The sequence below is a fragment of the Fusarium verticillioides genome, chromosome 4 (genome assembly GCF_000149555.1).
Source record: "Fusarium verticillioides 7600 chromosome 4, whole genome shotgun sequence".
NCBI classification, from domain to species: Eukaryota; Fungi; Ascomycota; class Sordariomycetes; order Hypocreales; family Nectriaceae; genus Fusarium; species Fusarium verticillioides.
The window spans coordinates 1,734,571-1,759,494 of NC_031678.1; the positions used below are offsets into that span (position 1 = coordinate 1,734,571).

General features: G+C 49.6%; 12 protein-coding genes across 36 annotated transcripts; 5 read left to right on the forward strand and 7 right to left on the reverse strand.

Annotated features, from left to right (window-relative positions):
- Positions 1–75: 75 nt before the first annotated feature.
- Positions 76–1,698, reverse strand: FVEG_04898 (hypothetical protein). 2 transcript variants are annotated; one of them, XM_018892821.1, is made up of 3 exons: positions 1,261–1,698; positions 433–1,206; positions 76–371 (listed from the first exon to the last, which is right to left on the reverse strand). In XM_018892821.1, exons 1-2 carry the CDS (start codon positions 1,513–1,515, stop codon positions 643–645), a joined length of 819 nt encoding a protein of 272 aa, XP_018749598.1. In that variant the 5' UTR covers positions 1,516–1,698; the 3' UTR covers positions 76–371; positions 433–642. The 2 variants fall into 2 exon arrangements, with proteins under 2 accessions (XP_018749598.1, XP_018749597.1); XM_018892820.1 differs by having other exon boundaries at positions 76–1,206.
- An 802-nt stretch (positions 1,699–2,500) lies between these two features.
- Positions 2,501–5,252, forward strand: FVEG_04899 (hypothetical protein). 4 transcript variants are annotated; one of them, XM_018892823.1, is made up of 10 exons: positions 2,501–3,377; positions 3,432–3,471; positions 3,533–3,702; positions 3,752–3,759; positions 3,812–3,961; positions 4,016–4,274; positions 4,323–4,365; positions 4,415–4,644; positions 4,703–4,903; positions 4,955–5,128. In XM_018892823.1, exons 1-9 carry the CDS (start codon positions 2,955–2,957, stop codon positions 4,865–4,867), a joined length of 1,488 nt encoding a protein of 495 aa, XP_018749600.1. In that variant the 5' UTR covers positions 2,501–2,954; the 3' UTR covers positions 4,868–4,903; positions 4,955–5,128. The 4 variants fall into 4 exon arrangements, with proteins under 4 accessions (XP_018749600.1, XP_018749599.1, XP_018749602.1 ...); XM_018892822.1 differs by having other exon boundaries at positions 4,703–5,252; XM_018892825.1 differs by having other exon boundaries at positions 4,415–4,903; positions 4,955–5,098.
- Positions 4,918–7,542, reverse strand: FVEG_04900 (hypothetical protein). Its single transcript, XM_018892826.1, has 3 exons — positions 6,604–7,542; positions 5,523–6,530; positions 4,918–5,474 (listed from the first exon to the last, which is right to left on the reverse strand). Exons 1-3 carry the CDS (start codon positions 7,266–7,268, stop codon positions 5,366–5,368), a joined length of 1,782 nt encoding a protein of 593 aa, XP_018749603.1. The 5' UTR covers positions 7,269–7,542; the 3' UTR covers positions 4,918–5,365.
- Positions 7,543–7,604: 62 nt separating this feature from the next.
- On the forward strand, positions 7,605–9,236 carry FVEG_04901 (hypothetical protein). 18 transcript variants are annotated; one of them, XM_018892842.1, is made up of 4 exons: positions 7,605–7,931; positions 8,081–8,248; positions 8,309–8,725; positions 8,777–9,236. In XM_018892842.1, exons 2-4 carry the CDS (start codon positions 8,114–8,116, stop codon positions 8,936–8,938), a joined length of 714 nt encoding a protein of 237 aa, XP_018749611.1. In that variant the 5' UTR covers positions 7,605–7,931; positions 8,081–8,113; the 3' UTR covers positions 8,939–9,236. The 18 variants fall into 18 exon arrangements, with proteins under 18 accessions (XP_018749611.1, XP_018749612.1, XP_018749610.1 ...); XM_018892843.1 differs by having other exon boundaries at positions 8,106–8,248; XM_018892844.1 differs by having other exon boundaries at positions 7,695–7,966; positions 8,777–9,158.
- Positions 9,098–12,255, reverse strand: FVEG_04902 (hypothetical protein; the record flags this gene model as incomplete). Of its 3 annotated transcripts, none has more annotated exons than XM_018892847.1 (5): positions 9,098–10,239; positions 10,290–10,895; positions 10,965–11,903; positions 11,962–12,045; positions 12,148–12,255. In XM_018892847.1, the coding sequence occupies 5 exons, from the start codon at positions 12,253–12,255 to the stop codon at positions 9,712–9,714; spliced, it is 2,265 nt and encodes a 754-aa protein (XP_018749624.1). In that variant the 3' UTR covers positions 9,098–9,711. The 3 variants fall into 3 exon arrangements, with proteins under 3 accessions (XP_018749624.1, XP_018749623.1, XP_018749622.1); XM_018892846.1 differs by having other exon boundaries at positions 10,290–10,916; XM_018892845.1 differs by having other exon boundaries at positions 10,290–11,903.
- Positions 12,256–13,082: 827 nt separating this feature from the next.
- FVEG_04903 (hypothetical protein) lies at positions 13,083–14,025 on the reverse strand. The gene is made up of 4 exons (XM_018892848.1): positions 13,926–14,025; positions 13,671–13,876; positions 13,562–13,611; positions 13,083–13,515 (listed from the first exon to the last, which is right to left on the reverse strand). Exons 1-4 carry the CDS (start codon positions 13,962–13,964, stop codon positions 13,493–13,495), a joined length of 318 nt encoding a protein of 105 aa, XP_018749625.1. The 5' UTR covers positions 13,965–14,025; the 3' UTR covers positions 13,083–13,492.
- A 500-nt stretch (positions 14,026–14,525) lies between these two features.
- Positions 14,526–15,793, forward strand: FVEG_04904 (ribonuclease III). Its single transcript, XM_018892849.1, has one exon. It carries the CDS (start codon positions 14,581–14,583, stop codon positions 15,616–15,618), a length of 1,038 nt encoding a protein of 345 aa, XP_018749626.1. The 5' UTR covers positions 14,526–14,580; the 3' UTR covers positions 15,619–15,793.
- A 320-nt stretch (positions 15,794–16,113) lies between these two features.
- Positions 16,114–18,027, forward strand: FVEG_04905 (hypothetical protein). 2 transcript variants are annotated; one of them, XM_018892850.1, is made up of 3 exons: positions 16,114–16,512; positions 16,577–16,874; positions 16,942–18,027. In XM_018892850.1, the coding sequence occupies exons 1-3, from the start codon at positions 16,497–16,499 to the stop codon at positions 17,510–17,512; spliced, it is 885 nt and encodes a 294-aa protein (XP_018749627.1). In that variant the 5' UTR covers positions 16,114–16,496; the 3' UTR covers positions 17,513–18,027. The 2 variants fall into 2 exon arrangements, with proteins under 2 accessions (XP_018749627.1, XP_018749628.1); XM_018892851.1 differs by having other exon boundaries at positions 16,577–18,006.
- On the reverse strand, positions 16,307–16,468 carry FVEG_15567 (hypothetical protein; the record flags this gene model as incomplete). The annotated part of the gene is made up of 1 exon (XM_018904726.1): positions 16,307–16,468. The coding sequence occupies one exon, from the start codon at positions 16,466–16,468 to the stop codon at positions 16,307–16,309; it is 162 nt and encodes a 53-aa protein (XP_018749629.1).
- Positions 18,028–18,152: 125 nt separating the features above from the next.
- Positions 18,153–19,340, forward strand: FVEG_04907 (hypothetical protein). Its single transcript, XM_018892853.1, has one exon. The coding sequence runs from the start codon at positions 18,255–18,257 to the stop codon at positions 18,873–18,875; it is 621 nt and encodes a 206-aa protein (XP_018749630.1). The 5' UTR covers positions 18,153–18,254; the 3' UTR covers positions 18,876–19,340.
- On the reverse strand, positions 18,471–21,782 carry FVEG_04906 (NADH-ubiquinone oxidoreductase 78 kDa subunit, mitochondrial). The gene is made up of 6 exons (XM_018892852.1): positions 21,555–21,782; positions 21,472–21,495; positions 21,368–21,419; positions 21,300–21,314; positions 19,342–21,246; positions 18,471–19,287 (listed from the first exon to the last, which is right to left on the reverse strand). Exons 1-6 carry the CDS (start codon positions 21,667–21,669, stop codon positions 19,170–19,172), a joined length of 2,229 nt encoding a protein of 742 aa, XP_018749631.1. The 5' UTR covers positions 21,670–21,782; the 3' UTR covers positions 18,471–19,169.
- A 78-nt stretch (positions 21,783–21,860) lies between these two features.
- FVEG_04908 (hypothetical protein) lies at positions 21,861–24,578 on the reverse strand. The gene is made up of 2 exons (XM_018892854.1): positions 23,171–24,578; positions 21,861–23,124 (listed from the first exon to the last, which is right to left on the reverse strand). The coding sequence occupies exons 1-2, from the start codon at positions 24,248–24,250 to the stop codon at positions 22,198–22,200; spliced, it is 2,007 nt and encodes a 668-aa protein (XP_018749632.1). The 5' UTR covers positions 24,251–24,578; the 3' UTR covers positions 21,861–22,197.
- Between the last annotated feature and the right edge of the window lie 346 nt (positions 24,579–24,924).

The window sequence follows — 24,924 nt, forward strand, 5'->3', positions numbered from 1 at the left end:
TAGGACGATTAGGCATTGGTTTGGCAGCGCTAGGCTTCATAGAGCTCGCAGCTCTTTAACGATGCACCAGTAGGAATGCAGCTTTGTTTCGAGGGATTGTCATATTAAAGAGAAAAATAGATTAAAAGCGGTTTTGTTCTGTTTATACAATTGATCCGTGCATGAGAAAACATGATGCTTCCTTCTCCAGAGGCTGAGCTGACGTGTCTAAAAATCCTTTATTTAGGCCCCAATGCTCCCTTCTGACCGTGGCATACCGTCACGTTGCGTGGCATTAATGGCTGTGTCCGATGATCCACGCAGATATGCTGACAGTCGATGGTGGGATCGTGGCTGACAACGCCATGGATAAAGTTGCTGTGAGCATTCTCCTTGGACGCACGGAAGTCCGTTAGTTTCGACAACTCAGACTCAGAGATGCATTCTATTTACAGAAAATGATATCCCTGCTCTGAAGATGCCCTAGACATTCAAGGGATGTCATATGCTCACTGGGCTGAAACAGTCCCCGGGAGCCAAGGTATGCTCTTCAATATTGTCCTGTAGTCTCCTGTCCCGCAATTTTTCGGAAGCCATTGGCTATTGCCCAATTGTGACAATGCACAATGCTAAGTTAGATATTGCTGCCATACTTACCGACCACTAAAGCACTTCTCGGACTTGATCCATGATTTGTTGCCCCATCGTTCTCCGGCGCTCTGCCTGGCCCTCCGTTGAAGCCTGAGCTCCGGTTGCAACAGCTGTTGTCGAGTTTTCGTCCTCGAGTCGACGTCGAAGGCCCTCAAACTCGGCACTTCGTCTATGAGAGCTTAGTCCTACAACCCAGCCCGGCACTCGCCAGCGCACGAGGGCAGCCGGAAGAAGTCCTTCTCGCCACGAATATCCAACGATCCATCCAGTGGCTGCACCCAGGACCGAGCCTGGCCATTGCAGCAGCGCAAGATGCAACGCAATGGCGTACTTGTAGGACTTATCCGAGAACGTGAGACCAACGAAGGGTCGGTCCGTTGGAGGTGCCTCAGACGTGGCAACTCGATACTTGTACATGTGCGGAACCATGGCATGATACTGGGCCAGAATAGCAAATATGATGGGAGTTGGCCCAGCCGGGATGTAGTTGAACCATCCAGCAGCGAGAGGTCGTAGTACCATCGAGACAACAAGCGGTATGATGGAGGTAATGAAGAAAGTTACAGTCAAGAAGGACTGCGCACAATGCTATTAGTAGTGTGAGAATGAACGTTTCTTGAAACCACTTACAGCGAACTTGCGAGAGCCCCACATTCTCTCAACGATGCGAAGGTTGTATAACGACATGGCCGCAAAAAGTACCTCTGTTGAGTTGACATAGCATAACTGGTAGGCCAAGATTCTCCAGAACTGGCGGTATCTCCATATGTGGGTGTCAATGAGAATATAGAAGTAGTGCTTGACGTCAAGAACACTCGCAATGATAGAGCCAGCTACCAGGCCGACCACGCCGAGCCGAGTGACAGGTGTATTGGTAAAAGACATGATGGTGATGGGTTGTGTCGAGATTCAACGTGACATGCTATGGAAATAAGCCGACTCCAACTCCCGTGGGAAGACGAGGAGTTTCTATCGGATGCAGTTGAGATTTGATCAATTGCGATTAATGTTGAACCTTGCTTGGCCTTTGAAAAATGGCTAGTGTTGTAACAAGAGTGAAGCTATAGATGCAGCTCTCTGAGCTACCTTACCTATCCGCAAGGTGGCATTAAGTATCACGTGCAGCTTCGGGTAATTATGGATCGCCCCGCATTGCCGTTGAATAGCCCGCTGACGTCTTTCTGACATTGATTTCCCATCCAATGACAGAACAGATCTTGGAAGAAAGCAATTAATTCTTAACTTGATAGGCTGATCTACGACAGCAGTGTTTGTGAGGAAACAGCAATTGAGCGCCAAATCAAAGATCCTTAACTCCTGGTTTTCTTATCGAACCTTCAGAACCTGAGGCTCTGTCAATGAATGGACGTGCAGTAAAAGACAAAAACCAGTGAAACGATCCCATCAGAACATGTCTCCAGTGGAAGTCCTGTAAGTAGCTACGATAGACAAAATAACAAATTACACATTATAAGCAGTTGATATCGATCCAAACGATGAATTGCTGCCCGTTATTGTTAAATAGTATACGATCAAGGCAGAAATAAATGGGTGATGTTGGCTGGAGTTTCCCAGAAGCTCACGTGATAGTTTAAATTACAAGTAGGTGCACTACCTCAGGGCCACTCAACTCTTCACGATGGAAAGGCTTGTCTGTGTTGAGTAATAAATCCATTCCTTGTAGTATCAATATCAATACCCGATTAATTAAAGGTAGTCCGAATGTCAATAAAAGGGATGATTGAATTATTTGCGCTTGCTTGAATGACCTCGCTTTATTTGTAAAGAAGCATAAGTAGGCTGTCTCTTGAGAATGGAAGCTTATAAAACTGGCTGTACCTACTAACTCGTTCATCTTCATCCTTGATCAACCTCGCCTCATCCTTACACCAAAAAAACACACCCTCCACCAGCGGCTCACGCGGATACGAATAAAGACTCAATCTTGTCGACACAAACATCGAAACTTGTGCCGATCTGTCTTGGGCCCAAGACTTTATCGCTCCCGCTGCCGGTCTCCCGCTGCTCATCACCGAAGCCCGAAAAAACAGGGCATTAATCCCGATCACGCCCTCCACTATCCCGTCACTACCACTACCACTACCACTACCACTATCAGCTCCCTGACATCCATCCTAATTCAATTTCACCATGCCACTCGCCAACTTTGGCACCCTGGTTCTCCACCATATCGTCTTTGTCGCGCATTTGGTTTATTTCCATATTGCTTTCTCGCATATGGAACCTAGCGCACTCGTGGCTCTCTACTGCGTCTCAAAGCTACTCGCCCGTCGCGCCGACGACATTGACGGCCCTCCTCCAGAATGGCCCCCGCCAGTGATCCAATGGTAGCCGGCGCCGGAGCCGAGCTGCAGCCTCCGTCTCCGTCTCCGGTCCCGCCATCCGGGTCGACGTCGGCCCTGGCTACAGGCTATGAATCTCCGTCTGAAGAGAACCCGCCCTTCTTCTCCGTCGTGGCCTCGGCTCCAGCTGCTCCAGGGACGGCACATTCAAGACATCATGTCGTGCCGCGGCCGGCCTTGTCTCAACAGCCATCGTATATCACTGCTATACCCCCTGAGCATACTAATAGTCATGCCCGTCCAGGTCGATTGCTCAACAATGAGTCTACTCTCACTTCAAATAGCCTGAACCATGTCATCGCAACAGCCGAGAAGGGCCCCGGGAACCAAAAGGTTGGCATTCGAGATCGCATCGCTTGCTATCAATGGACCTATTTCACTATGGTATATCAGCGTCTTGTCTCTCCGTTGTCACTGGCCTCGCTAACTCTGGGATAGACCATGTCGACTGGAGGCGTTGCAAATATTATTTACTCATGTGAATACACTATCTCTAATGTCATGTTGCGCCCCAGAAGAAAGTAGCTAACTCTTGCTAGTAAAGTGGGAAGCACCTTGGCTCCGTGGCATTGGCCTCTTCTTCTTTTTTCTCAACATTGTCCTTTTTGCAATGAATTGTATTCTTATCTGTACGAGATTCCGTCTGAGGCCTGGGAGTTTCGTAAACTCCTTCACAGACCAAGTTGAATCGCTTTTCATATCAGCTTCAGTAGGGCCCCCTCCTCTTATGGCATGCTATCAAAACTAACAACAACCAGTTGGTCTCGTAAGCAACAGATTACTATGGTCCGGGTTCAAACATATTCTAACAAACTCAGTATTGCTGTAATATTAATCAACACCTGCCAATACGGTATTCCGTACACCGGCATATGGCTGGTCCACACCATGGAGTGTGTCTTCTGGGTTTACGCTGCCCTGAGCGTCTCTCTCAGCGCATTTCTATATCTTATATTATGGTCTACTCTGTAAGCTCAAGCTAATTTGCTCTTCTGGCCTGGTCGGCTGACTGTCCTGGCCAGAATCTTCCCCGTCCATACCATGACGCCAACCTGGGTCTTTCCAGCATACCCTCTATTACTCAATGCCCCCTTTGCAGCAAACCTGATCGCGGCTGCAGATTCAGCTGGTCACAACCTATCAACCAACACTGTAGCAATGGCACTCGGGGCCACTGCTATTCAAGGAACTGGTTGTTTGATCGCTTTCATGATTTCATCGGCCTTCATATACCGCCTCATGACGCAGAAGCTCCCGCGGGACATGCAGAGACCCGGCATCGTACGCACATTTTCTCTCCTGTTTTTCAACGTTGCTGACCCTTACTAGTTCATGTCTATCGGTCCCTATGGCTTTACCGCTGCTGGCATTGGTATGTTTCGAATGTCTTGCAAAATATGTATCATGTCTGACAACATCAGCTCAACTCGGCAGCCAAGCAGACTTGGTGATACCTCCAAACTTTCTTGACAATCCTCAATTTGGCGCTATCATTAAAGTCATCAGCATTCTCGTCAGCCTCTGGCTCTGGGGTCTTGCCATGTGGTTCTTCATTGTCTGTGTCGGCGCATTGTGGAAATACTCTCTCTCCGGCCATCATTTGCCTTTCCAGATGACGTGGTGGTCTTTCGTTTTCCCTAATACGGCTCTCGTATGTAACCCTTTTCACCGCAGCACTTCTCACTGTATGCTCAATGGGTTTCTTCTAGGTTACTGCTACCAGTGTCATGGGTAAAATATTCGATAGCAATGGCCTGCATATATTTGCCTCTGTCATGACCGTTGCAATCATCATCGTCTGGGCTCTTATCTTTATCCGGATGTGTTGGAGTCTAAAATCGAGAAAACTTCTGTGGCCCAAAGATGGAAGATAGAGCATACCAGAGTGAATACAGCATGCCACCGTTTTGGTGCCTTTCCCTTTCATCTCATCAAAACAGTCTTATTGACCAAGATCTCAGCAGGTCAGCATAAACCGGCGTCAAGTATCTTTAGCAAAAGGGCAGTCATATCAAAATATTATTTGAATTCAGAACCCCGCTACTGCGATTTGTCTTAAAGACACTGCTTGATCCAAACATCCAGTAGCATAATCAAGTCAACGCAAAGAAAATGCGGTTAATTTTGTTTCCCTGACAGGAACTCCAAACTCTTTGACAATGCCGTTAATAAAACCGATACTTGCCATTGCGCGCCTCTCATGAAAACAATAACAACAACAATAATAGAATAATCCAAGCAAAGATATCTTGATTCGCGCATGGGAATCTGCAAACGCCTCCAAACTCCATCAGCAATACCCCCCTACTAGTACATACAACCTCTCCGGCGGTCTCCAATATAAATAACAATAAGTGAGAAGCATGGCCACTTTATAACTTCGCCTTGACACCTTCTCCAGCTGTAGCCTCGAGATTGACAGTTACCTCGCCTGTCTTCTCCCCGTGGCCGAAGAAGATGACTTGCACAGTCAAATCATCACTGATAATCGTTAGTAATATGCTATCCGGCACCAATATCATAACTTACCGGTATCGTCGTGAGAAAGGCGAAGGCAGCGTGAGCAAAGCGCAGACCTGTTCGTCGTTGTTGCCACCAAGGGCGTTTCGGACAAGGTGTGTAGCCACATTATTATCCTTCACGGTGAAGCGATCCTTAGCATCCGGGTCAATACCCCATTGCTGAACGCGGATAGGGGTCTTGTTGCCATCAGGTCCGGCGGTCTTGCTCTCCTCAACGGGTAATGGTGTTTTTGATGAGCCAAAGATCTTGTTCCATGCAACATCAAACTGTGAGTTGGTTCCAGACTGTCCCTGAGTCTCAATCCACTTGCCTACAAGGCCAACAACCTCTTCATTGGTAAGCATCTCCCAGAGGCCATCGGTTGCCAGGACAAGGAAATCGCCATTCTCGGGGTGGACCTTGGTGGTTGTAACGATAGGCTCGGCGGTAACATAAGGAGGAGTCTTTAAAAGAGGTGAAGGGCTGCGACCAAAGAAGTTCTCACGCAACTTCCAGGCAACATCTCTGCTCCACTTGTAGACGGCGTCTCCAAAGGCACGACTAGGCTCTAGTCCACCAAGAACACGGCCATTTCGGATGACGTTTTCCTCCCCAGGATGCTCCTTGCGCATGCGCTCAACCTCTTGAGGGTTGCTACCCGTCTGATCCTCTGATAGAGCAGTGGCTGTCCACTTTCCGTTCTGTGCCCTGCGACCAAGGACTGCGCGAGAGTCACCAGTGCATGCCACCCGCAGGAGGTTGCTGCGGCTGTCGTAAAATGATAGTAGGGCGCACGATCCTGATAGAGCGGGCTGTAGAATCTCGGCTGCGACGGTCTTGGAACCGCCCTTGAACACCTTCTCCACGCTCTTGTGTACGATTTCGTTATCAAGGTTGTTGAACCCAGTCTTGATGGCCAGATTTACTGCATCCTCAGAAGGAAGATCACCGGAAGCCTTCTTGTAGGTTTCGTTCAATTCGCGGGCGACGTAGTTAATCAGGCTTTCCCTCAAGGTTGCAGAAGTCGTCCATCCTCTATGTCGTGTGAGTCAACACTCTCTTTATAAATCGTGACACAAGCTCTATCACAAGATGAATGAATACTTACGAATGGCCATCGAAAACACCCCAAAACATCCAATCGCTGTTATCTGTCTCGATAGAAGATCTACTGGGGACTTGAACAATCTTCTCGGCGTGATCATCCTCAATTGGGTCATTACTGGGTAGCTGTACCAGGTCGTAACGTGTGACACCCTGTCCTCGGCTGACGGAAAAAGACTGTTCGAGGCGACGAAGCTTCTGCGTTGCTTGGTCGGGAGTCAACATTTCGACAATGCGACGCCCGTCGTCACTAGTTGCCTTGGAGATGGGTCCCTCGCCAACAATGGTGCCTTGTCTAAGTTCGTCGGCGCCTACTACGAGAACAGTCCGAGTCGGTAATACATCCGCTGTCTGAGTCGAGGCGAGGCTAGTCCTAGAGCCTACAGCCGAGCCGGGTGTGTCAGAGCTGTTGAGAGAGTACCAGGCGCCGTATCCGACGAGGATACTGGATACTAGCGCGACTGGCAGGCGACGAAAGTACATAGAAGACCTTAGGGGAATGGTACCCGCAGGGTTGCAGCGACCGCTTCGAGCGTGTGCGCTAGCCTTTGTTCTTGTCTGGGCGAGAGTGAAGGACGAGACGGCGAAGCCACGACGAGGAGTGTGGGAGAGAGTGCGGACGGTCGAAAGTGAGGTCGTCCTTAAGGCTCTCACTGCGGCTCGATTCATCTGGACGACGGCGGGAGAGCTTTGGGCCAGCCTGGCAGAAGATTGAAGAATTGACCTATGGTTATGAAGAAGAGGCAGAAATTTTTGATCTCTTGTTATCAAATAACAACTAAAATATCCGACGACAAAGTAGACACAGTCAAGAGGTAACAGAAGGACGGTGATAGTGTTCCAGGATGATCAAGGTGGAAGGAAGCTAGTAGTGGGTCTGCGCGCTATCTTATCGCGACCATTCCCCTCTGAGATGGTAATTATAGCCTGAGGTGAAGCTTGTAAGGTCTTGAGTGACTGCGAAGATCGGAGCTTGATGGTTTTGAATGAATACCTAGTAGGTATTTAATATTTGCATGATCTGACTTGCTTGCCTCTTCTTTTCCCATTCATACGAAACATCTGCCTAGACCTTCCACTGCGATTTATTCCGAGCTCTCTCTCACACTCTCACACTCTCACACTCTCATAGTCACGTCTTATGTTCTAAGTCTAATCGGTCAACCCCACGTGAGCCAGTGCGATAGCAGCCGACCTGAGCTTAACTCACCTCAGTCTATAAACCGACGTCTACCGAGGCCCTCCCTCTTCACTGCTGTTTCAGAGGCTCTGCGCTGCGTGACCCCTAAGTCCTGAATAGGCAAGTCAAGCCTTGACCACGGTAGTAGTCCTGTGAGCTTTACCAACCCCGGATTGTCCTCTCACATGTTAGTGAGAACCCTTGCACACTATCACTACCTACCTAGTAGTAACACTCTCTTGATGACATTGAAACCTCATGTCTCAGCTTCCGTGTTCAAAAACTCATTGAGTGTCTGCAGATATCAATACTTACCCAATCGTTAGCTCCTCCAATGGATCAACAGCAGGAGGCTTCATCAGCCCAAGGGTCACTCACGGGAGCTGACCGCATCAGAGCTCTGAAAGATGAAACTGCCATCTTCACTGCATTTGACACATATCCGTGGTCAAAAGATAAAAACTTTATGGTACCATCACATCACAGGATATCAGATGCTCTATAACTCGGTCACTGACATTAATCCCAGTCTGGTCTCTACGCTATTCTTGGCGAACCAGGCCAGCAAAACCCTCAAGCATCTCTCGCAGACATGGCTATCCACGCTCGAATATTCTACTATGCTCAGCGCATTGGTGTCAACATCGACTTCGGCGCCTACAAGGCGTGGCTTGCCAGTAATCCTGACTATCAACCCCCAGATGTTCTGCCTGAGGAATATCGTCAGCGAGACGTAGCCGATGCTTCTCCAGTACCAGCCCTAGAATGGCAGAAAGCTGCACCAAAGACAGATCTATACATTGATCGGAAAGCCGCTGCGGCTCAGTCTGGCTCACAAGACCAACCAAGTTACCCAATGGGATTCGCCGAAATGATTCAACTTATCCAAGAAGGCAAGCCTGTGCCTGGTATTCGCCAGATCCCAAACACTGTTGTCAGAGATCCCGTAGGTATAAATCTGAGCGGCGACTACGCGCCTACACTAACTTTGATACAGACTGTGAAGCCAATTGGAGCGAGAGCTGTTCCCAGAAAGCCGTGGGAAAAAGATACCGCAGTTGACATGCCTGCTCTCCCAGATCTACCAAAAGCACTTGACACAGAATTTCCCCCAGTACAAGACGATGTACCTGTTTCTTCGGCAGCTGGGGCTTCCTAGTTTTCAGAACGCCATGTATCAATATCGCATAGCATCAATGGCGTTGGGAGTAGCGATCGCTGGCAAACATACACTTGATTCTGACGTTGGGTGGAACAAAATCACTGAGGTACTATAGATATGATGATGTACTATCGCAGTATACGGGAGAGGCATAAATTGTAAGATGATAAAAGCATCAATCGTTTATTAAAAGATGTTTAATAACTACCGTGACGACTCGAGTGCTAAAGGGAGACGCCGAAACCCAGCATCCGCATAGAAAAACAACATACAAATTCGTGAACTCTCCCCAACCTCTAAGGGCATCCTTTCGGATCACCATCACTCATGCTCGCTGATTGACTGAAGAAGTGTGGCTCTAGTATCCCATTATTAGGCTCGTTCCCGCTCACCTTTCGAGTAGCGGCGCATGAGCGGTGGGAAAAGAGAGTCAGTCCTGCGAGGGCTACTGTGGTGATTAGCATCTGCCATCTCCTCCATATTGCAAAATCGATAACCATAATGTGTCCAATGCACCCGGGCAGGCTGTAGCTAGCTGGGCGTAGGATGACGTGTGATCTGTAAATTACTTGCGTTGGGAGATGTTTCTTAAGAAAGGCCGACATATTCTGGTTTGTTGCGTGATCTTGACGAGTGGAATGATTGGTGATTCAGATAGGGTTCCTTGACACGGATGAAAAAAAGAATGAAAAGAAAACAAGGGTATAATGGGGGAGGCTCCGCACTGCCAGCAGGCAGATGTCCTCGTCGATGGGCAAGGTGGAAAGACTTCAGCGGTAACCATTGTTGTAGCGCGGCCCAGGTCCCATGCGTCCACCCATCCCAGGGCCAGCACCAGGACCAGGACGAGTTGCGACCGCGTGGTTAGTACAAAGCATACCAACTCGAGAGCCAAACTTGGAGCCTCGTAGTGAAACCATGTGCTTTCGGATGTGGGCAGCAACGATTTCGCGATGCTGAGGAGAGGCATTGTTCAGAATCCACTGAATAAGATAGTTGCCGTATTGATCACTTGCAATGTCAATCAGTGGAATGCGAGTACGGTCGCGACGACCTTCACAGACTCGGTCCAGGTAACGACCAAGGAATTCTGCGCCTCCAATTTTGAGACACTTCTCAACGACCTTCGAAGCGAACTGGTCGGTACTGTACTCAGCGGCATAACGAATAACATGGTCAATAGCTCGACTGCGATCCGGGGGAGCACCGTGTTCACAAATATGCTGGATACACCAGTTGCCAAATTGCCCATGGGCGACGATGTCAATGTTGGCAAGGACTTCTTCGATACAAGGGCGCTGTTTGTAAGAGTTAGCTTATGACTTTGACGGTCAATGGGTGAACTTACCTTATCCTCCTCGAGGCAGTTTTCAAAAATGTTCTGCACGACAAGACTACCGGTCTCTCCCAGGGCAACCTCATGCCACATGCCCCTGAGAGCGTCATTGACAAATTTCATGATTTGTGGGGGTGACTCTGTCCAACGCAGCTCAAAAAGCTTCTGCCAGACGTGGCAGGCATAACGGTGAATGACCGTCTCAGGGATTCGCCGAAGAAGCTCGTGAACCATGATAGCCTTGAAGTTTTCAGGAACAGAGTCAAATGCCTTTTGAACGACGTGGCATCCGAAGGGATCCATAGACAGATTCAGCGTGTTGCCCCGAATGGCTTCCGCGATGTTGATGACTTGGTCAGGTGTCCCATGCTCAAAGCATCGCTGCACCAAAAAGTTGCCAAAGCGATTGATCATCAATGGATAGGCCTGGGCGACGATTGCGTCGACAATTTCGAACTTCTGGTCGGCGGTTCCGACCTTGAGCTTCTGCTGCAGGAAGATGGAAGCTTGTTGGTCGTTGTTGCAGACGATCTTGTCAACAATGTACTTCCAGTTGCAGTTTACGTTGCGATCCAAAAGACGGCGATAATTCAGCGGCTCTGTCGGAGCGAGGTAGGTCTGGTCATCGGGCGCCAACACCTGTCTCGGGTTTAGCGTTCTATGTGAGTACAACGCAGGCAAACCAACCTCATTCTTCCATCCAGAACCAGTGGTAAACTCGGAAGCGTGTGGTGAGAGAGGTGTTCCAGCAGGGTTGGGATATGGTGGGTACACACCCATAGGTCCTAATCCTTGGGGAGCATTGGACGGTACTCCAGGCGCAGGACTTCCCATGTAGTCTGACTGATTCATGGGACTATTAAATCCTCCTCCGTAGCCAGGTCCGAATGGTTGAGGTGAGTTAAAACGGCCCTCGAAGCGGTTTCCTCGACGCCCGTAATTCGATCGCATCATCTCAGTATCTGGGGTCAGGCGTTCACTTCGGTATCCTTCCATCACGGGAAAAGGCGTTCCGGTAGGCTCAGAACAAGGCTGACTGAAGACACGCCCTCCGAGCCATTTTCCTGGGGTCGGTTCGATGACTGGTGCCTGGACTGTGTTGGCAAAAATTGGCTGATTGCCCCAGATCTCTCGAGTACGACTGAATGTGGAAGCGGACATGGCGTCACTGGTATCAGAGTGACTGTCGTCGGGAGGGCCCCAGGCATTCTCACGAGGGGGGTAAATTGGACCGCGGGTTCCGAAAGGGGGCACATCGGCTGTGGTTTTAACAACACGTGTCTCGGCTAGTTCTTGATCAAGCTTCGAGATTTCGTTCTGTGCCTGGGCGAGCTGCAACTTCAGACGCATTACCTCTTCGCTCTCGCTACGAGCTTCGTCCAAGGTGGCACTTGCAGGGCGTGTAGTAGGAGCTGTACTTGGGAAAGCATCGGTAGCAGGAGTGACGGGAAGAGAGTTGCTCGAAGATGCATGATCAAACGCTCTCGCATACTGGTTGGCTTCGTTCCTGAGCTTGTTGGCATCGTTTTGCTGATTCAGGGCAGATTGCTGTTCGGAGAGCTTTGCAAGGAGTTTATCCACAGGGTACACCTGATCGGTGGTCGAGCTATCATGGCTGAGTTTCATCTTCTAACACGGTCAGCAATTTGCAAGTTATACATTCTGGGCAGACGCTTAATTTCACCTTTGGAAGGCCTTGATTCGCCAACTTCGAAGTGGATAAAGCGGCGATGTTCTTCTTTGCAGGAATGCTCTTGCCAGTTTCCTTCTGCGTCCCGAGTTAGCAAGTTGTCCTTGAACGTCGGCAAGAAGAGATTTCATCAAGGGTGAACTTGATCAAAGAATGTTGATATGGGAAAAGTCTACTTACTGAGCCCGGGGCAAGTGGCAAGGGATTTGAGTTTTCAGCTTGCACATTGGCAGCGAAGATGGGGACAGTCCGTTCAGGAGAGACCCCAGTAGACCCAGCTGAAGACATAATGTCGCAACAATTTGTCCGAGCCTCGCGAAGTGGTTTTGGTGATGTAACAGTCAAATAAGAATTGTAGATGACAGAGTGAGCTGTAGGGAACACACGATGAGATAGTGAACGAGTGTAGATGTGTCAAGTTTGTGGTCCAAGAAGGAGTTGATTGTGAAAGGAAGAGAGTGTAGAGGGAAGAGTGAAGAAGAGGAAGAAAAGGAAGAGAGGATGGTGGTGAAGGAAGGGGAGGTTATTCACTGACGCAGATTTTTCCACGGGCCAAATAGGAGGGAAGTGCGGATGAAAGAAGCGTAGAAGCGGCAGGTGGCAGGTGCCAGCAGCCGACAGTTAACAGCCTAACCACCAGCGTTCCTTCCATTTTTATTACAAGTGTCAGTCGCAGCGGGCACCTGACTGACAGTGGAAGCAAATGGGGGCATATTATGGAAAACTTTGCGGCTTTATAGTACATGACACCCTGAATTCTCGAATTCGTTGGAGCATACAGGAAGGGAAGTCAGTGTTCCGAATCGTGTACCTATGATTCAGTCTTAGGAGACAGATCGATACATGCAGGACAGGCTACGCAACACATGGCGCACATGCCGACCTACGTAAGCTCCTAACTTTGAACTTGTATCGGAGGTGCTAGGTATCATAGCTGGAAGTCCTTGCTCTAGCTAAGAGTTGATGTCAATAGGAGCTGAGGTAAGAGCGAAAGGGATAAACTAGATGCTAGTCCTCGACTGCAGGCGACACAAGTTGAGAGAAAAGGCTTATGGTCAAGGAGCTGTAGTATCAAAGAGCTCGCAGGCAACCTTGAAACAGTTTTTATTTAGCGAGCTGGTGTGTGTTTGCAAATGCATTTGTTGCTTCAGAGCAAATAATTTGTTCTTTGGCCGAGGCGTCACTGTTGGGTTATTCAGGAGTCATACGAAAGGCCTTCGAATTTGTTGGATAACTATAGTCGAACAGCCCACTAGACTGATCATCGAGAGGCATAGCACAAAGGGCAGAAATTTCGAAATATGTTTGATGTAATGGGTGCTGATACAAATAATTATACATACTGCGATACATGGCCACTTGGGGATCTATTGCTCTTCCGGCCACCTTTATCCCTCGACCAAACTTTATATGTCGTACAATTGGCGTATGGATTGTCACATCGTTCAACACTTATGATCCATGGTAAGAGGTCTTTTTGCCGCCAGGGCCAACATTGGAAATATCGTTGTCATTATTGTTTGATTTATCGCTTCTTGTGGGTGGGAGCTGTAGGATGTTAGTAGTTTCCCCCGGCATGGTACAATCGATATACCTGGAGGTCCCTTCTTCTTCTTGGGTGCACTCTTTCCTCGGAGTTTGAGCCTAGAGATCACAGGGTCAGCATTTGCACATATCCTCGAGGTTCCCAATATCTAGCTTACTCTTCAATGTACTCGAAGCGATCCTCCTCACCCTCATCCCAGGTCGCCAGTGTCGGTCCAAACTCTCGCTTTAAATCCTTGATCGTCGCTGTCTTTCGAGGATAGTAAGCCGCCATGGCCGGTCCTCTTAATCGCTGTCGTAGGACCTTGTTGCCCATGCGTACGCCTTCGGGGTTGTATGAGGTCGCGAAGACCTGGCATTGAGCCTGCAAAATGTCATTAGCTGGAGCTAAATCATGTCGTGGGCAGCCTCACCTTTACCAAGTCCAATATACGCGCTCGTGGAACACTCATCGTGGCGTCTTTGGCATCAATCGTTGCTCTTGTCAACTTTTTTGAAGCTTGACTTGACGTCTGATGTGAAGTTGAGCAAAACACTTGATTGGCCCGAGTGGAGGTCTAGTGGGTCATTTAGAGGAGTGCCTTGAGACCAGCCAAAACTCCGATACCTCCACTCCACTAAGATATTGGGCGCCTGCTACTAAATTTACAAGTTGGAATTCGATAACTTATCACATAAAACGAGTGCTTGTGGGATTTTCTACAGGATCCGTGGTTGCGATTGGAATTTTATTTTTAATACTCATAAAGTGTTTATGAAAATTACATGTTATCAGTCACATAAGGGTCAGAAGACTTGAAATACATTGAGGAGGTAAGTTATGTGAATGCCTTGTGAAGCCAGTACCTGAAAGAGGCCGAACAGAAACTCATCTCAAATAAAGTAGTACGTATCTTGAAGTTGTCCAAGAACTTTTATCAGTTCTGGTTCAGACGTTGAGTTTTCTGCCGGCTGAGAACTCTCATAGCTGAATTGTGGGTCTCGTCTCTCAGATTTGATGAAACATCGAAAAGCACAGGACTTCCATTATATTTTTTTATTCGCGTCGCATCATAACAAGAATCAATAATGTCTAAAAGGCCAAACCAAGATGATCACTGCGAAGAGGATGAGCCACGCAAGCGCGTGCAACTTGATTCAGAGAAAGCTCCTCTGACTGGTACTATTGCTACTGTCGCGCCTGGGGTGTCGCGCTGGACCGTGGCAGACATCGCTCCATGCCTACCACCTCTGCCACCGATAAGCCCAGAACTAGAGGAGCAAGTTTTCAGGCATCCTGGGCTGGGAGTGCCCAACTATGAAAGGCTGGAGTGGTATGGTGATGCGGCCCTCGAAATGATATCCACAGAGCTTGTCTTTGAAACTTTTGACTACCTACCCACCGGACGAAGTAGTCAGCTTCGTGAACAACTGGTCCGCAATATCACACTCGCGGATTATTATCGACAGTACGGCATGCAATATAAAACAAAGGTTCCCATGGATATGGGCTCAATGGTGGATTTGATACATCGAAGCGGGAGAGACAAGGAAACGATCAAGATCCAAGGCGACGTTTTCGAAGCATACGTTGGAGCAGTTGTGAAATCGGATCCCCGGCAAGGGGCCGCAAATGCCGTAGCTTGGCTCAAAGCACTCTGGGCTCAGACAATCAAGGACCAAATCAAGCAAGCAGAGCAGCATCGAAAAAACGCTTTGAAAGGCCAGCGATTTCTGGCTCGATCTTCTGCGACTACAGCACCCACAAAACAGACAGTCACTACACAAGCCAAACCGACCGCGGATCCCAAGGCGTCTGCGTCAAACAAAGAGCGCCTTTCTCGAGCAATCGTCGTCAGAGGTATCAAACTTCGTTACGAAGACATGCCTTGCAATAAGAAGGATAAGAACCTCAATCTCCCCTTGTTTACTGTTGGCGTCTATCTGGATGGGTGGGGAGAGGCCGGGAAGCTGCTAGGTTTTGGGACGGCTCTCGGGAAGAAAGAAGCTGGCGAGAAGGCAGCGAAGTCTGTCTTGGACAACAGGAAGCAATTGAAGGTCTATGAAGCTAAGAAAGAGGCTTGGATAAAGGAAGCGCAGAAAAAGGAGCCAGTTGCTCAGGCATAATGCTGGATGACAGTGTTCTGGAAACATGAAACCGAGTCACGATGAGATTATGAATGCATTGCATAAGGTAGTTCCTCAAATCATACAGTAATTGCCAGTACATAATGAATAACTCCATGAATACAGAAATATATATATGATAAAAGCGGTAATATTCAAGCCAGCGAATGTCTAGTCTCTAATCGGTTGGCGATCAACTCTAACTAGTAGTTATTTTATGCTGTTATGATCACGAAATCAGGCCGAGCTCCTGGGCAAGAGGACCCTTTCCCATGTGAAATGACCCCAGGCCCACCTAGACACAGGAGGGTATCGAGGGGAAGCTAAGGCGGTTTACCTTAAGGTACCCCTGGGGAATCCTTTTCTAGTGGAGCCGGCCCTGAAAGCACATCCCCCGTGGCCGTGTTGGCGAGCCGTGAAGTGCGCCGAGGTCAAACATTTGCCGATAAACGGGCCTCCGCATGCTTTAGGAGCAGATCTATCATCATCATCATCATCCAATTGCTTCTGATCGCATTAACTCATCTTAGTTCCAATGACCCTCTTATTTTCTATCCTAATGGAGTCATAATACACGACGACTAGACCCTTTTCATTGCCTTCTTCGTGTAAACTAATTATTTCTCTCTTTATTTCTTCCAATACACCCGTCACTTTACAATCAATTGCGAGCTTATTATTCTCCTTTCTATCCGGGACCTTTCTCTCTGTGGGGTTCCGTTATCTCGGCCAACAAGCCGCGGTCCGGACGGCTCCAGGTCCGATAAAGGACCCCAGGTCGAAGGTTGAGCTTGAACTCGACGCCATCGCCACCACCTCTGTCGGCCGCAATTTGCGAGTCGCGAGCCATCTTTCTTTCATAAAACATAATCGCCAATATGGCGGACTCAGTAGGTATGTTGCATTCTTCAATTTGCCCCTAATTTGCTGTACCACGGTGGCTGACGTGATGATACAGATCGCGTGTTTGTACACGCTCTCAATACTGTCAAAAAGATACCCAAGACTGGCGCATCGAGACCACCTCCAACCGATCGACTCCGGCTATATGGACTTTATAAGCAGGCTATGGAGGGTGATGTCGATGGTGTAATGGAACGTCCAACAGCCGCCTCCGGAATGGCTTCCGACGACCTACAGCGCGAAAAGGACAAATGGGATGCATGGAATCTGCAAAAAGGACTTAGCCGAACAGAATCCAAGAGAAGGTATATCGAGGCGCTGATAGATACGATGCATCGATATGCGACCACGCCGTAAGCGATCTCCTGAAGCCCAGCCTGGGCCACCGTACAATCGAGTTACACTAACACAGTTTCCCAGGGATGCCGAAGAACTTGTGTCAGAACTCGAATTTGTCTGGAATCAGATCAAGAACAACAGCCCAAGCTCATCATTATCGTCGCCACGAGCGAATCGATCGGCCGGTGCATCCCAACCATACGAAGACGCTGCGCAAGGAAGCGATGCCGAAGGCCCTATGAAGGAGATCAGACCAATGAGCGAGTACGACGAAGCGGAACTCCGGTCCCAGAAGCAGCTAGAACTCGAGGACGATGATATCGATGGTACGCAAAACCACGATCGAGTTAGTGGCCGGTGGCAGCAAAAGGTTGAGCGTGCCCTGACGACCATGTCTGCCGAGGTAGCTGCTTTACGAGAACAAATCACAACAGGTCGAGAGTGGCGGGCAAAGAAGGAGCGCAGCTTACCAGCTTGGGTGAAGTGGTTTGCCTGGATGGTAGTGAAGCATCTGTTCACCGACTTGGTTATTCTGACTGTCGTGTTATTATGGTTAAGAAAGCGCAAGGACCGTCGCCTGGAAGATCTGGTTAGGGCAGCTGTCAGGCTTGTTAGGGAATATGTTCGAAATGTGTTGCCTTCTCGAGGGTGATGGTTTGGCTGTGTACGATCCGGTGACAGCACTTCTCGAGGTCATTCAGCATGGTAACGATGATCAGGCAGCCGTATATCACCAGGGCACAACACTACCTCTCACCATATTGGGTGCCTAGTTGACATGGCTCTGTCGAACTGGCATGCTAACTTTGCATATGCTTGGCCACGAAAGGCACACAAGTCAAGCCCGGGAATGAATAAGGGGCCCCCAGTAGACTCTCTGTCGGGCTACTAAATGAATTATTGCTCTCGGGGTATAATCATAAGGTATCAGGCGCTCCATGGGAGGTATGGGGGTTTTATCATTGTATTTGTAACAAGAGAAGCGTGGTCATTTTGTTATTTTTGGAGTATGTATCAGGTAGATATTGGCATACATTGGATGTGGCACCCTGTTGTAGAAATTCCCCCAGCCATTTATCAATATCAGTTGAGACGTTGTTTCATGATGACTGAAAATTGTCTAAGCCAAAGAGAAAAGAAAGGAAAATAAGACTCAGATCAACAGACGGTGTCCGTACCTTATTTTTACCTTCACTTTCGTTAGATACCTAAGGTTGCCTGCCTGTCAGATGCAGGTGCAATCACAATACAACAAACCCTCCAATATTCGCCCGCCAAACCCACCCACTCACCTCCAGCATCATCAGCCTCAGTGCAACACCAACTGCACAAACAGCCACGAAGTTTGCCATGTCTCATCCGCCATTCCACTAAAAACTCTTAAAACAAAAGCCATGGCGCAACCTCCTCGACCCATCCCGACCTTTGACCCTCTGCTGGGGGTCTCAGACCCTGAAGGCCATCCCATCATCCCAAGGCTGGTGTCATGCGCTTCAGCCATTTTCTGCCCTATCGGCGAAGACGACAGACTCAAGGATCCTCTCAGCTCTTCCTCACTCACCAAGCTTGACTGCCTGCAGAAACAGCTGGATGCTCTGAATACTCACTCGGTCAAAGACCGAGAGAATTTCCTCGCCCTCGCTGTTCGCGAGCGTGAACGCATCTTCCAGGAAGGGCGCCGCTTTCAAGCCCTTGAAGAGCTGCAAGGCGGCCAGGTAAAGCCAGACGTGCCGCTCGGCCTTACATCCCAGGAACTCGGCATCATGGTCGCAAACATGGAGGCCCCAGCAAGGCCGGGTATCCCAAACACAGAGAAGATCCCACCACCAAACCTTGACTCTTCTAATGCTCGATCATTGCGTGAGCGCCAAGCTTACGAGCAGATGCGTAGTGTGGCTCATTTCTCGCAGATGGCCGCGCATCGTGAGGCTGAAATCAACCGTCGCCGCGAGTCCCTCGAGGCAGATATCAAAAAGGAGCAGCTTAGGCAAGACCAGGAGCGTCGAGTCAACTAGAATTCGGCTCGTTCACCTGGACAACAGCATGCCACACCTCAAAGCATCAAGTATGTCAATGGGGCATCAGAAGTCAACCACGACAAGGAGATGTACATGTTCCTCACGAACCCGAATCGCAAGCGAAAGCTGCCATGATGAATCATTTGACGATGTGCACGTCGTAGTGAAGGAATTAGGTATTCAACTCATCTACCTTCAGCCTCCGTCCGACGTCCTATATGTACAGATGCTACGAACTTCCCGGACGCATAAAAACAAAGCAAATATTTCTATTCTTTTGCAACCACCACCTCATACGCCATACTCGACCTGACCCATGGGCTTATCCTCCTCCATGCCAGGAGCCATAAAGTTTGTCCTAGGGTCACCCGTAGCCTTAGCCGCTGAGCAGCGAGCCATTGTGGGAGAGCTAGACATAATGTTAATAGGGAAATTCTCTAAATTATGAATCGATTTCACATACCTTCGTGAGATAACATCGGTGAAGTAAAAGTTGTCGATAACCTTCTTGAGAGGTGTTCCAGTGACCTGGGCACCCTTATTCTGGTCGACGAGCTGGACCTTGCTCAGAGCAGGGAGAGCGACGGGCTCGACAACGTCATAAGCAGCCAGAGCAGGGCTGATTTCAACCATGCGGTCTCGGACCATGGCAACATCGTCATAAGGTAGAGGAGCGCCAAGGAACTCACTGGCAGCTCGGAGAATCTTCCAGTCAGTTCGAGATGCACCGGGGAGGGAGGTAGCAGCTCGTGTCATCTGGACACGGCCTTCAGTGTTGATGTAGGTACCAGCCTTCTCAGTATAGGCAGCGCCGGGAAGGACAATGTCAGCAATCTGAGCACCCTTGTCACCGTGGTGACCCTGGTAGACAACAAAAGCGTCCTTAGGGATATCCGCCTCGTTCACCTCATCAGCTCCAAGGAGCCACACGAACTTGGGCTTGGTCTGGGCAACCTCAGCAGAGGGAGTGGTGAAGCCAACCTCAAAAGCACCAGCACGAGAAGCCTCACGCTGGAGGACGTTGTAGCCCTGCCACTCCTCAGTTCGGAAGTTAGAAGCATGCTTATCAACGAAAGCACCAATGGTCTCGTAGTATGCCTTGGCATCCGCGTGGTCAGTAACACCAGAGCCAACAATAATCATAGGTCGCTTGGCGTTCTTAAGAGTCTCTCCGAAGGGACCAGAGAGAGCGGATTTGAGAGCAGCGTGGTCGGTACCAAAGTGCTCGAACTCGAATGTGGAGTCCCATGTCTCGCCAACAACACCAATCTCAAGGTCGGATCGGAGCCACTGCTTTCGGATACGGGCATTGAGAACGGCAGCCTCATGTCGAGGGTTGCTGCCGACAATTAGGATTGCATCAGCCTCCTCGATACCCCAGATCTGAGAGTTGAAAAGGAAGTTGGATCGGACATCGACACCGTGGGCAATAGGCTGGCTGCCGGTAGGGGTATCGAGAGCCAGGTTCTCAGAGCCAAGCTTGTTAGCCATGTCCTTGGCGACAACCAGAGACTCGACCTCAGTAAGAGCACCAGCAATAACCTTGAACTCGTTACCCTGTGGGTTCTTAATCTGATAAGCACGGCCAATCTCAGTGAGAGCCTCCTCCCAATCAGCAGGCTCGAAGCGGCCCTCACGGCGGACCAGAGGCATGGTCAGTCGCTGAGTCTTGAGGCCGTCACAGGCAAATCGGGTCTTGTCGTTGATCCACTCCTCGTTCACATCGTCGTTAAGTCGGGGCAGAATTCGCATGACCTCGAGACCACGGGAGTCGACACGGATGTTGGAACCAAGACCATCGAGAACGTCGATAGACTCGGTGTGCTTCAGCTCCCAAGGACGAGCTCGGAAAGCGTATGGCTTCGACGTGAGAGCACCAACGGGGCAGAGGTCGATAACGTTGCCAGACATCTCGGAGTCCAGGTTCTTCTCGAGGTAGGTGCCAATCTGAATATCGTTACCACGGCCAGTGGAGCCCATCTCCGGAGCTCCGGCAATATCGTTGGAGAAACGAATACATCGGGTGCAGTGAATGCATCGGTTCATCGAAGTCTTGATCAGGGGGCCAATGTTCTTGTCCTCGACGGCTCGCTTGCCGCCAATCTCGTGGAATCGGCCTCGGTCGGCTCCGTAACGCATAGACTGGTCTTGGAGATCACACTCACCACCCTGATCACAAACAGGACAGTCGAGGGGATGGTTAGCCAGCAAAAACTCCATGACACCTTCTCGGGCCTTATGGGTCAGAGGAGAGTTGGTCTTGACAACCATTCCGGGCTGTACGGGCCAAGCACAAGAGGCAACGGGCTTCGGGGCCCTCTCAACCTCCACCAGACACATTCGGCAGTTACCGGCAATCATAAGCTTCCTGAAGCATTGTCAGCGATGAATCGATCGTGGGAGGATTCGAGGGTATCGTACTCGTGGTAGCAGTATCTAGAGATAGTTAGCTAGGCTATTCAAACTTGGCACGAACCATCTTGACATACCGAGGGACTGTTGATCCCGCCTTCTCGCAGGCTTGAATAAGAGCAGAACCAGCTAGAATTCCGTCAGTAAACACCCATGAACACATCCGGACAACCCATCATACCTTCAATCGAGACCTTCTTTCCATCTAGTACCAAGGTTAGCCTCTATATCGTCGTCAATGGCTCTATGCACAAAGATGCTCACCAATTGTCAGCTCCACCTCGGCCGGGCGCTGGCTTGTCGTCGCGAAAGTTCGCGAGACATTGACCGCCCGCCGGCTCGTCCGCCAAGCCGAACGTGCTAGAGTATTTCGGAGCATCGTGTCGCCTTGACGGAGGGAAGATGAAAAGGGTTGCAGGGTCGCTGGCGGCGAATATATGCTCAGTCGTTGACGTCTTGAAAGGGAACCTGCTGTTCGGGTGATGGATTTAGTGGCGCTAGTCCGCGATTAATTTACGTTAATGCTCATTGGCCAGTGTCGTTTTCTATTTGCCTCAGGCCACAGCTCTAGATCCTACCTCATATTTTGCAATTTGCAGCTGGAGCTTTTTGAATTTTTCTTCTTCTACCAAATTAATTGTACACGGGCACACTTTATTGTAGGTGAGCTTGCGCAACAGATCTGCTCCGGCAGAGCTGTTGCTTCAGTCGAGTCTTCCTCTATCTTGTGCTCAAGATTGATATTCACGCCGTTTATGGAAGCATGGGAGAGTAACCAATCTCCATGACCGCTGCCTCTTACCGCCGGTCGTTACATACCACCAAGTCCAACCAATACTTAGAGTAGTTGTAGATCTTGCATGAACCGAAAAGTGTACGTGTCTCCATTTTGGGTCTATGTGGTCATCTATGAACTGCAGCTGCATTGCATGGCCCGCTCGGTTTTCGGAGGGTCATCTGTCCATCGGAGCTCCTCATCCTTATCGCCATTATACGTCTTTCCATCGAATGTCTCGCCATCCCAGCGATCTTCAAATGGATTGAGAGACATATGCATGACGCGATTCAACACATCTCGCTCACCGTCCTTCTCAACGCGTTGGATGAGCTCATCAAGGATCCAACCGCGAGGAACGAAGTTGGGGTTCACTCGCTTCATCGCCTCGATTCTGTCACTGTCTGTAGATTCTGAGACGTCCCCTCCCTCGTCCTTCCAATCTTCGATGATACGCTCGCGCCAGCTTTCAAGCCAGATCGCGAGACGCGCTCTGGCATCCACTTCGGAAACAGTCGTTGGGGGCCCTTCTTTGTGGAAGAAGACAGACGCCTTCTCGTTACGTGCTTCTCCCGTGGCGATATCCTGCAACTTGATATTGCTGAGACGACGAAAGAAGTGGTGAAAGTCAAGTTCCAGTGCCTCCAAAGTGTCGAGAGCCTCACTGAAGAGGATATCAAAGTCAGAGTCCTTGTGCGTCTTGAGACCCAGACGAGCAGTCATGAGTCGTTTGTACTCCGCGAGGAACACTGCCTTGTACTCTTCTCCAGCCTGTGTAATGAGCTTCTCGGCCCTTGCCACTACTTCAGCCTCTTGCTCTTTGGTAACGCCTTCGTTAACAAAAGTTGAATCGTCAACATTGGCGCCTGCGCCCATCAGTTCACCGACCGCCTCGCCAAAGCGAACGAGGTTCCACCAGATTATGGTGGGTTGGTTTCTGTAACTATAACGAAGGGTGTAATCATCATGGTTGGGTGTATATGCAGGATCAAAATTGTCCATGAAAGCAAATGGACCAAAGTCTATTGATAGACCGTAGATCGACGTGTTATCGGTGTTCTGTTATGGGTCAGCAGGTTTCTATCTCGAAGTTTGAGCGACTTACCAAAACACCATTCATAAACCCATACGCTTGCCAGTGGGCGACCACTTTGGCATTGCGCCGTACAACTTCGCGATATAATCTCGTAAATCTGTTCTCTTCAGAACCATTATCTCCTTCAATAGTCTCAGAAGAAACGCCACGCTTGGGGTCCAGTGATTTAACAGGCTCATCGGGGTCTTCAAGTCGACCTGGCAGCTTATCCCAGCCACCAAATACATCGTTGGCGATGTATGTGGCCAGTTGTCTAATAAGCTTACGGTCTCCTCTAGCTCGAAGGATATCGAAGTTACCAAGACGCAACCACGACTGTGCAAAGCGCAGAACGATGGCGCCCGGCTCGATAGTCTCTCGACGAACCTTTGAGTCTGGCAGAAGCGTAAGTGATAGAGCTCTGGTAGTTGGGATCTTGAGGGCATTGAGTGCTTCCGAGACAATGAACTCTCGGATACTGGATCGTAGGACAGCCTTTCCATCAGCGAACCGTGAGTAGGGTGTCATGCCAGCACCCTTGAGTTGAAGCTCATAGCGCTCACCAGAGGCAGGGTTGGTGGTCTCAAAAAGAGAAATAGCTCTGCCATCACCCAGTTGACCAGCCCATTGTCCGAATTGGAAGCCTCCGTAGCATTGAGCCCAGGGATATCCGCCCTCGAGCTTCTCTTCATCCCAGCCATATAACTTGTTCCCAGCTACCAGTTGTCTAAAGTCATCGGTAGACTCTTCACCAGACTTGATTCCCAAATCGCGCAACGCAGCTGGGCTAATGGCCAGGAGCTCCGGATCCTTCTGCTCGGCTGGCCGGACCCATGTGTATACGGCATTGCGAACTTGACGAGGTGTAATCTGATCTCGAGGAGTTTTGTGGGAGTCGGCAGGCGTTGGGAAGATGGAATCGGCGGGAAGAGATTCGGTAAAACGCCATGACTTGGGAAGATCCGCAAGTGCCGCGCCTTCGTAGCTAGACGCCGGCGATGATGCGCCATTGCCGTTAGAAATATGGGCAGCCATTTGCTTGAGTCTTGGTAGATGTGATGCTGGTGGTGAGCGCGGGACAGCTCTACGTAGGGCGTTGCGGCAGAGCATCAACGGCGGGACGATATGCTTAGGGAAGAGATGGGTTTATAAGGAATGTGTAAGTATTTGGAATCATTTATGTAGACATCAAGGAAGGCGACATTTCAATGGTCCATGGCGATGTGACAGTGTTTGGCTGACAAAAGTGGCAATTACTGACGGTTATCCTCGTTTATCTTGACATCACCTCTAACTAGTTTCCGCTCCGGGGTCTCAGTGCCGCCCCGCGATCCAGATCCAGTTGACTCTTCGGTAAAGCAGGCCCCGGTTATTCGGACGCATGTAAGACGGAACCGGGCCGCCATTCAACTTCATTTACATGATATGTATAAGAGGGTATGTGGAATCAAAAAGATTACGATAAATCAATCAAGTTCAAGGACTTGCATTGGCCGATCACTGGACCGGTCCCAAGTTGGGAGGCTACCCTGTATCTTCTGCTAGTTACCAAAATGGTGTAATTAGAACGACATGGACATTGCTCTGTTGTTCATAGCACATCAGAATCGAAACACGAACTAAAAGACGTCTCAGTTGGTGGCTACCACTCGTAATCAGTCCCAACGGGCTTTGATTCTACGAGCGAATAGACCTTGTTTCATCATTGACGCCCCTAAGGTGTTCGGGTCATCCGTGTAGAAACGCCTCTCTATCGAATTCCTAACCCCCCCCCGATCAAACTC